Source organism: Meriones unguiculatus, chromosome 11 (genome assembly GCF_030254825.1).
Source record: "Meriones unguiculatus strain TT.TT164.6M chromosome 11, Bangor_MerUng_6.1, whole genome shotgun sequence".
In the NCBI taxonomy this organism is placed as follows: domain Eukaryota; kingdom Metazoa; phylum Chordata; class Mammalia; order Rodentia; family Muridae; genus Meriones; species Meriones unguiculatus.
Genome location: NC_083359.1, coordinates 56,144,775 through 56,157,059, shown reverse-complemented (window position 1 = coordinate 56,157,059; position 12,285 = coordinate 56,144,775). Strand labels below are relative to the sequence as shown.

The 12,285-nt window shown below is 37.8% G+C and overlaps 1 protein-coding gene across 2 annotated transcripts in view; it reads right to left on the bottom strand.

Annotated features, from left to right (window-relative positions):
- Kdm5b (lysine demethylase 5B) overlaps window positions 1-12,285 on the bottom strand; it is a 72,916-nt gene that overhangs the window by 17,887 nt on the left and 42,744 nt on the right. For both annotated transcript variants that reach the window (XM_021633771.2, XM_060364337.1), the window contains 7 exons: window positions 10,051-10,209; window positions 8,717-8,898; window positions 7,495-7,657; window positions 5,356-5,475; window positions 3,950-4,144; window positions 646-827; window positions 21-145 (listed from right to left, as the gene is read on the bottom strand). In XM_021633771.2, coding sequence (XP_021489446.1) covers window positions 21-145; window positions 646-827; window positions 3,950-4,144; window positions 5,356-5,475; window positions 7,495-7,657; window positions 8,717-8,898; window positions 10,051-10,209 — 1,126 coding nt within the window. The remainder of the gene's footprint in view (window positions 1-20; window positions 146-645; window positions 828-3,949; window positions 4,145-5,355; window positions 5,476-7,494; window positions 7,658-8,716; window positions 8,899-10,050; window positions 10,210-12,285) is intronic.

The window sequence follows — 12,285 nt, the reverse complement described above, 5'->3', positions numbered from 1 at the left end:
ATACATTCTGCATTACATACTTTTCTTCTTGTTGATCTTTGCTTCCAAGGCTTCATTCACATTTAAGGCCCACTCATTGTAAGACTCTGCTCGAAGCTTCAACGCATTCATCATTGGATAGAGATCATCCAGAGTGTATCTATATCTGGAAACAGAACACAAACAGCATTGAGACAGTTGTTTTATCCTCACCACTTCAGAGGCATATAATAGACTTTGTCAGGGGACTTTTTAGTAATGATTCAGTGCAGCCTGGGAAGATGGCTTAATGGGTAAAGCACTTTGCTTGAAAGCATTAGAACCTGAGCCCCAAAACCTGTATGTGGTGGTCTGACTAGGCAAGGCTCATATATTTGAAGGCTTGGTCATTTCAGAGCTGTGCTACTTGACAAGGATTTGGAGGTATGGCTTCGTTGGAAGAATTGTGTCACTGGGGGTGGGCTTTGGGGTTTCAAAAGATCAATCCAGGCCCAGTGTCTCTTCATGTTGCCTTCAGACATATAACCGCATTCACACAAGAATGTGATCTCACAAACACACACACAAACATACACACGCACAAACATACACATATGCACATGTACACACAAAGAAAGAAAGTGATCTGACATTTTCCCAATGGGAAAAACCATTCTTCCTACTTACCGCAGGCTATATTTATAAGGGGGGCATGAACACAATTCCTTTACGTGATGTAAGCAAACGAGTAGGCCAGGTTTACAAGAGCAGGAGATGGCAGACATGAAGCATGTAGTTTTGCATTTTATACACTGCCGTTCATCATCTGGCAGCAGTTCAAAATCCATTCTTTCTGAATCAATTACTCCCTAAAATAAAGTCTGTATTAGAGGCTTTAAAAGGATAATACAATCTAAAAGACCCCAAGTATGTATTGAATTAAAAAAGAAAAGCCTTATTAAAATACATAAGCACTATTTAGAACAATATAGACTACAAGTAACCATCACCCAGCATATTAATCCATTTGTCCAGGGAGAATCCCTCTTTGGATAAGGTAAGGTCTCATGTCTAACCATTCTTATCTGTGCATAAACAAAATTATTGCTGAATACTGCTGGGGGTAGCAGCCTGACTCCAAACTTACCTTACTAAAGCTTTGGGCATAGAAAAGAGCAAAAGACACATCCTTTCTATCACAGAGCAAAAAATTTAAAAGCTGGAGACACAATTTAAAAGCTGGAGAGAGCCTGTGCCTACAATGCACCAAGCCCTAAACTTGACTGCTAGCATCTTTCAAGACAACAGAGGAGCTGGAGACAACTCTGTGATGGCGAGTGAACACTGCTCCTGCAGAGGACCAGAGTTCCCAGCACCTATGCCAAGTAGCTCACAACCACCCTTAACTCTAGCTGCTTCAGAAGAGCCACACCTTCTTACACACACACACACACACACACACACACACACACACACACACTTTAAAATTAAAAATGTTTAAAAAAGAAACAAAGCCAAACAATACAGAATGTCTACGTAGAAATTGTTGACTGATCTCTTAACCATTTATACTGAAACCTACCTGAAGATATCATTATTTGAATAAGTTTTTAAAATATGTAATTCAAGAGATAGAAAACATTTTAAATTTAAGTTAGCAGTATTTTCTAAGTGAACATTTCAACTGTAGGTCATCCCACCTGAGCTCTAGAAGGTCCTTCTGAGATGTCTTTTGTCACTTAAAGCCAAACCTCTACCATCTTTTCTCATCTGCATCCAAATCCAATCTTTAAAAGGTCAATTCTGATTAACTCAATTTTGAATCATTAGACTTTTTTTTACATTAATATTTTAACCATTTCTGACAATTACATGTTAATTCAACAAAGATAAGACCAAGTATAAAATGCTAATGAACAGATTTTTCATTTTAATGACGATCATTGAAAAGGACTTCCTTGGGCTGAAGATTAAAGGAGACCAAAACTCAGAGACCAAAGACCAAAGACCAACTCTGAATTTGCATTGAGAATGGAAATTACAAGGAGCTGGAGAAATGGCTCAGAGGTTAAAAGCACTGGTTGCTCTTCCAGAGGTCATGAGTTCAATTCTCAGCAACCACATGGTGGCTCACAACCATCTATAATGAGATCTTGTGCCCTCTTATGTCCTCAGACAGAACACTGTATATGTAATAAATATATCTTTAATAAAAAAAGAGAGAGAGAGAGAGAGAGAGAGAATGGAAATCATGGAGTTTACACACAGTTTTAACTTGTAAATTCTACATTTGGGTAGAAAATAGTTCCCCAGGTTGCAGAAATTAGCTACTATTTTTTAGGTAATATTTTTATTCTGGTTATTTTCTACTATTAACTATACCCCTACTCCTATGCTCTCCCAACATCCCTTTCTCAATTTTCTGTGCATTTGGTTTGTTTGTTTGTTTGTAATAACCCAATGAGCATAATTAGTGCCGCCCTTGTGCACAGGAGCCTGGGGTACAGACAACCTCCCATGGTACATCCCCCAGAAACATCCCTCTTCCTCCTCCAGCAGCTATCCACTGCTAACAGCTCACCAGGTAGTCTTCTGTAGGTAATCACTAGCTACCACTATTGATGTAGACCTTGGCAAGTCAAGGCCTTGCTTTCTCTGACTACAAAATATCAGGGGACAGCAGATATCCTGTTGGTGGTCCATAACGAGCTCCCAATAGACAACATTCCAGTAGTCTACCCCCAGAAGTATATAAAAAAATTATTTATGTACATAGTTGAATTTAAAAAATCTATTAAATAAAAATCTTAACAGGAAAATGCAAATTAATAACTAAGAGATAAAAATAATTTTAAAAATAAAGAACAAAGCTAGGGGTTAGGATTATAATTGAGCTAGTTTTTGGCTCACCTTATGTGCTCCAAGCCCTGGGTTCCATTTCAGCACTGAATAAAACTGAGTATGCTACCATAAGCCTATAACCCCGGTACTAGGGAAGTAGAGGTAGGAAGATCAGAAGTTCAAGGTCATTCTTGTCTACATAAAAAGTTTAAAGGCAAGCCTGGGCTATATGTGACTCTACCTTCTACAAGAAACTAAAAGATTCACACTAATTATTACTTATTTCAAAGAAATAAAATTAGAGAGCTGGAGAGAACTCAGTGTTAAGCATGTGAATCTTGCAAAGGACCCAGGCTCAGCTCCCAGCACCCATGTTATCATGCTTACAACTGTCTGTAACTCTAGCTCCAAGACATCTGACATCCTCTTCTGGCCTGTGTGGGAACTGAACTCACATGCACAAAATGACACAGACATATACAGGTAATTAAAAATAAGATTATGATCAGAAAAAAATTACAATAGTAAAGACCATTTAGTACTAGCAATAAGTTAGATTCACAGGTTTTAAACCAAGGCAATTCAGAGAGGAGATAGTTTTTAAAAAACTATGAAGGGATAACTGGATATCATATGCAAGATAAACACAAAAATTAAAAAAACACTTTAGACTTGTATTTTGTAGAAACAAAAAATACTTAAAATGGTATAGAGGACATTAATACTTAAAAGTATGAGATACTAGAGAACATCTTTTGTCTTCGTATTATGCACAGATGCCTTAAGAACACAATATAACAGACACAAGCTTGCACATGGAAAGTAGAAGGAGAAGTTCAAGAGAGTACAAGGCCATCTTTGGGATACATGAGACACTATTATAGGAGAGGAAGGGAGGGATGGAAAGAGGGGGTGGACAGAGAAAAGAAGCAGCAGAAGTGGAAGTTTTCAGGTTTTTTGGAAACTGATAAAAGGGATAAGTGCATGATATGAGAGTCAATACAAATGAAAAAATATTAATACATGTCAATTAAAATAACTTTCGTAGAAAATAAATACAGTGAGGAAAAATTTAAAACCACAGTAAAATACACAAGAACTTTCGTAAATTATAGTCAATGACATGAAATGTGTTTTCCCGAAACCTTACCAATTTACGGACAGTTTCCCTTAAAGCTTTTTCATCCTCAATCATAATGGCCATGTCCTTCTGAACAGTGGACGCCACTACAACGTCTAATACATCAGCCTTGGAAGCCATTTTGCATATCATCTCATCATGGGAGAAGACACAATAACGGTGCAGCAATCGATAATGCTCCACACACTGGCGACCCAATGGTAGCTGTGTCACAAGGCAGAAGGAAATGACTTATGCACCTTTTATTGAAGTTACCAAAACTTTTGACTTAAAATATTTGTATTACCAAATAATACAATCAAAGCCAAAACATATTATCAGTTATCAAGCCTAAACCAAACTGAGATAACCAGAGCCCTGAGCCTATTTATCTTTGTGCACTAAAGATCTGGCACTAAAACTGGTCTTATGGAAAAAAATGTGTTGACAATGAATTAATGAGTAATATAGCATATAACTGGAAATATTTGTACATTTCCTCAAACAACTGTGCTGAACTGAAATCCTACTATTTCAGACTAGAGTATTTGTTACTAGTCTGAAGCTTAATAAGTTTCAGCCTTATCTAAAGTCATCAGATGCTGTTCTTCAGGAAGAGTCTTGCTACAAGTTAGGTTACCCAGAACCTGCAAAGGCAGAAGGATGGTTTGCAACAAAGAACTCAGGGTTAGCCTTGGCAACACTGGGGAAAAAAAAAACAAAAACAAAATACTCCTCTATCCCCAAAAGCTTGATTTAAAACTACAATTCGAGGCTAGAGAGATGGCTCAGCAGTTAAGAGCACTGGCTGTTCTTCCAGAGGACTGGGGTTCAATTCCCAGCACCCACATGGTATCTCACAACTGTCTGTAACACCAGTACCAGTGCACCAAACACCCTCATACAGACATATACATGTAGGGAAAACAATGCATATTTTTAAAAAATAAAAACAACAACAACAACAACAAAAAAAAAAAACTTTGTACGATTTAAAAAGAGTAAGTATGTCTTGGGGCTGGAGATGTGGCTCAGCAGTTAAGAGCAAGTACAGACTTTACAGAGGTCCAGTGGACCAGCACCCATGTCAGGCTACCCATACTCAGACTGTCTAATTATGCCTTCTCTGGCCTCTGCTGGTCCTAGCACATGCCGTCTGTAGGTATGCGCAGAAACACACACATACTTTAAAAAAGAAAAACTATAAATCTTAAAGAGAGAGGTCTCACTACAAAAGAAACAAAGCCAACTAAACTAAGCAGTATGATACATGTCTGAGTTGTCATACTGTGTGTTTATCTCATTGTAGACTGGAAAAGAATTGGTATTACAATAGCCAGAAAAACAGCAAGAATATATGAAATTTTTAAAAAGTGTCATATTCTATTTCCACAGGAAAATGGTAGATTTGAAAAAGCTCTGCCCGTAATACATACCCAATCAACAGTACAGAAGTTAACAGCCTCAGCAAAATTAAAACCTTGGTTGAAACCACTGTGGTAGGCTCTTGGAAATGTAATCACAAACTCTCCAGCACACTGATTCGTTCGATAAACCTACAGAGTCAGGGATAAGAGAGTAAGTTTGTATAGTAACATTCTCAAAGACAAGTTGGACATAACTATAGGATGAACATACAGGACACAACTAAACACACACGAATATATGTGCATACATACCTTCTATCAATTAAAGTGAGGAGGAAAAAACTACTGTGGTACAATGACCTGATTTATGACACAAGATAAAGTAGTATACACACTAAGAGAACTAATTAGTCTCTGAACAGAAGATAGTGCTCATATTACAAAGATAAGGCCCCTTCTAAGAGGCAAGGAACATCTTTCTTTACAGATACAATCAGGAATTTTGTAAGGTTCAACAATAGTAAAGCAGAAACTATGAGTTGCAGGCCAGTCTGGACTTCATAGGAACTTAACAGTCCAGAAAGGAAGAATTAATCAATTTATTTCCCTAGGTCCTAAATATAGTCCCTATATTTTATTCCAATTTTTACAAACTGGAAAAATCCAACGAGAAAAATAACAATAAATATATGGTGAATATTTTATACTCTTCCCTCATTACTTTTTCTTTCCTTTTTTTTTATTTTCGTTTCTGAGACAGGGATTCTCTGTCCTGGAACTCACTTTGGAGACCAGGCTGGCCTTGAACTCACAGTGGTCCGCCTGCCTCTGCTTCCCAGAGTCCTGGGATTAACAGCATGCTCCACCATACTCAGTTTCAGCAGTTTCTTTTAAGTTATGTTCCATAAATACTTCACAGGCCCTCAAATTAAGTTCTGAGAAATCCTGTCAAAAAAATTAAGGTAGGTGGTCCCTGAGGAACAACACCCAAAAAAAGGCATCCAGACAGATGTTTACGGGGCGAAGGAGAAGGGAGATGCAGTAAGAAATGTAAAACAGCCAGTTCTGGGTGGGAAGCAGGACTAGGACGAAGCCTAAACCTAAACCTAGTACTATCATGGCCCTGAATTCAGTTCCGAGCACCACCATCAAAACAGTCAGTCCTACCAAGCACTGCCATTTTGGTTAGTCATTCAAAACTAAGATCATGAGATTCAATTAAGATTCATTGTTCCTTCTTTATAAAGTGTTGGGAATTAAATCCAGGATCTAAGTATTGTACTGAACAACATCCCTACCCAAGTTCTTCTTTAATTTTTATTTTTTTATTAATTACAATTTATTCACTTTGTATCCCCCCTGCAGCTCCCTTCCTCCTCCTTTCCCAATCACATCCTCCCCCCATGCCCCTCCCCCAGTCCACTAATGGGGAGGTCTTCCTCCCCTTCCTTCTGATATCAGGTCTCATCAGGAGTGGCTGCATTGTCTTCCTCTGTGTCCAAGTTCTTCTTGTAGGTAGGAAAAAGACATAAAAAATTCTGACACAGGGCTGGAGAGATTCAGAGATTAAGAGCACTAGCTGTTCTTACAAAGGTCCTGAGTTCAATTCCCAGCAATCACAAGGTGGCTCCTAACCAATGAGATCCGGTGCCCTCTTCTGACACGGAGATACAGATGAAGGCAGAATAATGTATAAATAATAAATAAATTTTGACACCAATAGCTGAAAAAAGATGGCTCAAAAGTTAAGAGCACCTTATAAATTCTATAAATATAAAAATTTACAATATTTATAACTTACATTTTTTAGAAATTTAAAACCAGGGTTTAAATCTAATTTTAACAAGCTGGCCATTTTAATAGTAAACTATTTTGTATTCACAAGTAACTGAATTTTTGTTGACTGAAGTTATGAACAAAATTTATAGTACAGAAACCATATGGGATAACGGTTATAGAACTCGACTATACTGAATTTTACACGGAAAAGTACTGCACTCGTTCACAAAGCAAGTCTGTCGGGTAGTTTAGGTTTGCTAAGTATCTGGCCCATTGGATTAGTGCTATATTGTACCAAATAGCTGCTTCTGTTACCAAGTTATATTATGAAAATACAAGACCAAACCTTTTTTAAAATAAAACAAAAAAAGGTAAAGAAAAAGAGAGGAATATGAGCAAGTGGAATAGCAGGATTAACTGAGAACATACAGGCACTTCATGAGTCATCAGAGTGTTGGGGTTCATGATGGTCACAAGCTGGTGCAAGAGATCTGGCTGGGACACAAAGAGCTCTGGAGCTAGTTTCTTCATTACATTTTCCAGCTGCTCTGCAGCATATCCTGGAACTCCATACCAGGTTTTTGGCTCACCCCTAGAAACAGATTATAAGAGTCAATCAATTTATAACACAACACAAAACAAATTGTTAACCACTTAATATTTTTCTGCCTTTACTCTTTTAAGACTGAGCTACAAATGTTCAAATCAAAGAAGGGATGTGAGAATTTTGAGTAGAACATGTGAAGTGCATCTTCTCTCCCAGTACAAAGGTAAGACTTTGCATCTGAGGTCCTCACGGATCCCACTATACAAAGTACAGATATCTAGAGTTTCTAAGAATATCAAGAATCACATTTGCTACAGGATACACATTTACAACTCCCTACAGCAACTGAGAAGGAATGGCAACTTTCCATCTTCCTTTTCCCTTGGCCATTCTACTGGAAAAGGTTTAAATCAAATAGAAATAAGGCAATTAGCATTTCTAAAGAACCCTTATTCTTCAAAGCACTTTACATTGTCCACTGATTAATCCGTGCCATCCCTGTGAGGTACGAAAAGCATCATCTTCCCGTTACAGCAGGGGCAGTTGCCCAGAGAGGCAGAACCACGCTACATATCCATATGGCAACTCTTTCTTGTGGCACAGTCTCAAATTCCACTGTAGGATTTAAGTGGGTTATGGATTTTTAAATATTTTTGCACTTCAAAGTAGAACAAACAGGGAGGAGGAAACAGATGTAGGGAAAAAAAATGGCTTTGGCTGAGAAGTTTAGATAGTGAAGTTCAAATGTCTACACAGGTTAGAGAGGTCTAGTAAGTGTTGTGATGTTAGGATTCAGCACAACAGAAGGAAACTGATATTCCCAAAGACCTGTAGAAGGTATATATGAGTTACCATAACTACCAAATGAGATTTCCTGTAGCAGGAGAAGAGGAAGCTACAGTGCTTTCTACCCCGTTAGTAGAAACATGCTGTACTTTCAAAGTAGTGTATGATTTCAGAACACTTTGTATTAGAGTTTTGTAAAGCGCCCTAACCTAATAGGAAATGTAATCCAACAGAAACTAAAACAAAAGGAACCCTGACATTCAGTCAGGGGCTACCCAGCTTGCACACAGTGCTCACAGGCTGCACATAAACCCTTACCAATGCAGGTAGTTGATTGAGTAGCTCCAGTGGTCCTCAATATGCCAACAGAAGGAAGAGAAGCACATGCCCACGTATAACCAAGGGAGTTTCATGCCGCATATATCAGCAGTAATATGAGCGAGGACAGATTGCTCCATTACTGGCATATTGTTCAAATTCCAGCCACTATCAAGATATGCCTAAATGAGCCAGAAAAAAAACAAAAAAACAAAGAAGATGATGAAGTTTTAGCTATTTCACACTAACTTCAGAAACATGTTCTTTTCTTGTTTTGTTAGTTGGGTAGGTTGGTACATATATGCAGGTACTCAAGGAGGCCAGAAGAGGCCACTGAATACTTTGGAGCTGAGACACAAAGGCAGTTGTGAGCAGCCTGACCCAGGTCCTCTAGAAGGGTAGCAAATGTTCTTACAACTGCAGAGCCATTTTTTCAGACCCTAGAATTTCACTGCTATAGACTGGCTACAGAGGTCCTTCAAAATAAAATGAAGGAAGGGCTTAGGGGTCAAAGTAGAGGTGGCACTATGACAATTTCTAGGTCTGTCGGATTTAGACTTTAAGTGGTCCTGAACTGTAAACACATCTGCTCCTTTATTTTGTTTTAGGAGATAGAACATAAACTGAACCTGAACATGAAGTTCAGAACAGGCAAACAAACCTACACCCTTAAAAACTGGGGTAGTTAGCGTAAGGTAACAGTGGCTGTCCCGAAAGAAGTAATGAGATGAAAATGCAAGAGGGAACCTCACGTTGGGCTCTCCTATCTCCATGCTTATGGCTGGCCACCTGTGTGTTCAAATATTCAGTTTGTGAACACTAGTCAAGCTGTACACATACGTATACCTCTCTGTGTAGATGTGAAATTTAAAATGAACACCATATGTATACACATATACAGTGATTGCCCACAAAACAAGCGTTGGCTTAAGAGTCAACTGGCATGAAAAGCAAGACACTTAAAAATATTAAAATTAATTAGGGCTTCGATTACTCACAGACTGAATTTTAAGAGAACTCAATTAGGACCTGAAGGATAGATAGGGCAGTAATAAATAAGGTTCCTTCATCACCACAGTATAGTGCATAACCAGGACTATAAGAACTTAATTTGTCTTAAAATTAATCAATTACTATGCTGACAGTAATTATAAATACTTCAAACTAACCACACAGAATTTCAGTAGCGCAGTTTCCAAGGCACTTAAGAGGACTTTTGTTTGTTACAATGAGGACGACACTACTCCAGTATTCTGCCCTTTGGACCAAGGTCGCGCTTTAGATGCACAGCTCCGCCTCATCTTACACTACAAGGCCCTACAGTTGGAGCCTACCTCTTCCTCAGGAGAAATCTTGATTTTCCCATCTCGAACAGGAAAGCCACTGCCAAACTCTTTTGAAGCAATATCAGCTCCATACTCCACAGTGACGTCTTCTTCAATAGTGCTTACCAGTCGCCAAAACTCCTTCTCCACCAGCTCTGTGGGAACCATCTGGAAGTATGAGGAAATTGAAACAGTAATTTTTTCACTCTCATTCACAAACTGTTTGACATCACAGATTAATCTTCTAAGGAAAAATTCTGTCCATGATTTCCCACAGGTAGCTCTGAGTAATTCAGGCAACAACTCTATTTTCTAAAATAAACTTTATATTTAAGAATTACAAACTTAGGGCTGGAGAGATGGCTCAGAGGTCTTTAAGAGCACTGGGTGTTTTTCAAAAGTTCCTGAGTTCAATTCCCAGCAACCACATGGTGGCTCATAAGTCTCTATAGTGAAATCTCATGCCCTCTTCTGGTGCGCAGGCACACATGCAGGCAGAATGATATATAAATACCAAGTCTTTAAAAAAGAACTTTAAAAACAATTGGAAAATTAACAAAGTGTGGTGGCATACACCTGTAATCCCAGAGGCAGGTGGATTTCTGTGAGTTCAAGGCCAGTCTGGCCTACAAACTGAGTCCAGGACAGCCAGGGCTACACAGAAAAACCCTGTCTGGAAAAATAAAAACAAACCAAAAAATTGTAAAATTAAGTTGTTTTTTTAAAAATACTCTGAGATATACTTTTGTGTTTTGAGAAATGTAACACCCAACTTAGCTAATAAAAGTTTTTAACACATTGATGAATCCTGGCTGAAAATGAAACAAAAAACCATGAATTCAAAAAATAAAAAAGGCTAGAGAGATTGTTTGGTAGTAAAGAGCATTTGTTGCTCTTGTAGAGGACCTGGGTTCAATTTCCAAAGCACCCACACGGCACCACCTGTAACTAGTTCCAGAAGATCCAATGCTCTCTTCTGACCTCCATGGGCACCAAGTACACATTGCACATTCATACATGCACACAAAATATTCCTATATCAAAAACTGAATGAATAAAAAAAAATTGTAGTAAGATAAATTGTAGAATATGAACAAAATGATCTTTGCCTCAGTATTCCCAAAAATATAAAGCTATCAGTGTGTCAAGGAGTTGTGTTGAGTAGAGGCAAATGACTCACATGTTTGCCCCTTAGTGTCTTCAGCTTGTAAAGAAAATAAAAATCCAGTAACAGATGTCATAAGCCAATCAACATGATTATGCAAGTATATAAAAAACTAAAATGCATGAGGGAGTCAAAATAAAATTTCAAGTAGGATATGCACTAAAAAGAAAATATTTTAGGTAACTAAAAGCTGATGTTCATGACATAAAGGAATATCAGGTTCACTAATTAATTGCTGCAATTCAATAGGGATAAAAACCCTCATCTAACCTTAGTAATCATCCAACTGCAGCAATCTCAGGCAAGAGCTGTTTGTTAGGGCACACATAACTAAGAAAAACCACAGCTTAAATATTCAGAATTATGCTGGAAACCACTTATTCTTTATTTATTTGATAGAATATTGATACCTGCTCATATTTAGAAGTGAACAAGTAACAATGGATTCTATAGTAAAGTTTACAATCTAATGATTAGAGAACAAAATGTAATAAATGTGTTCAAGACATAGCAAACAGGGCATTACTTGGTACATAGTAATCTTGCAATCAACTCTGTGATATTTAAGCAGCAACTGCTGGACTATAAGAACGGTAGGATTTTATTGGTATATACTATTACACTAAAATCTGTGTTAAAGAGCAAACCACTTAAATGACAACATTCAGATACAAAGTATTATGGAATTCTACTACCACTAAACATTTTAGAAGTTTCTATCTGTATAATGGCTGTCAAGTAAGACCTTTATTCGCTTCCTTGTGGCTTCAATGAATGGAGCTATGCTTTATCCAGTAATGGAGTAGCAGAGAAAGTATCTATACTATCCACCTTAAATATATATATATATATTTATATTTATATATGTATATGAGCACTCTATCTGCATGTACACCTGCATACCAGAAGAAGACATCATATCTCAGTATAGATGGTTATGAGCCAGCATGTGGTTGCTGGAAATTGAACTCAGGACCTCTGGAAAAGCAGACAGTGCTCTTAACCACTGGACCATCTCTCTAGCCTTATACTATCCATCTTAACTTTTTTCATCATCAGCTAACTCAAAAAATGTGTTA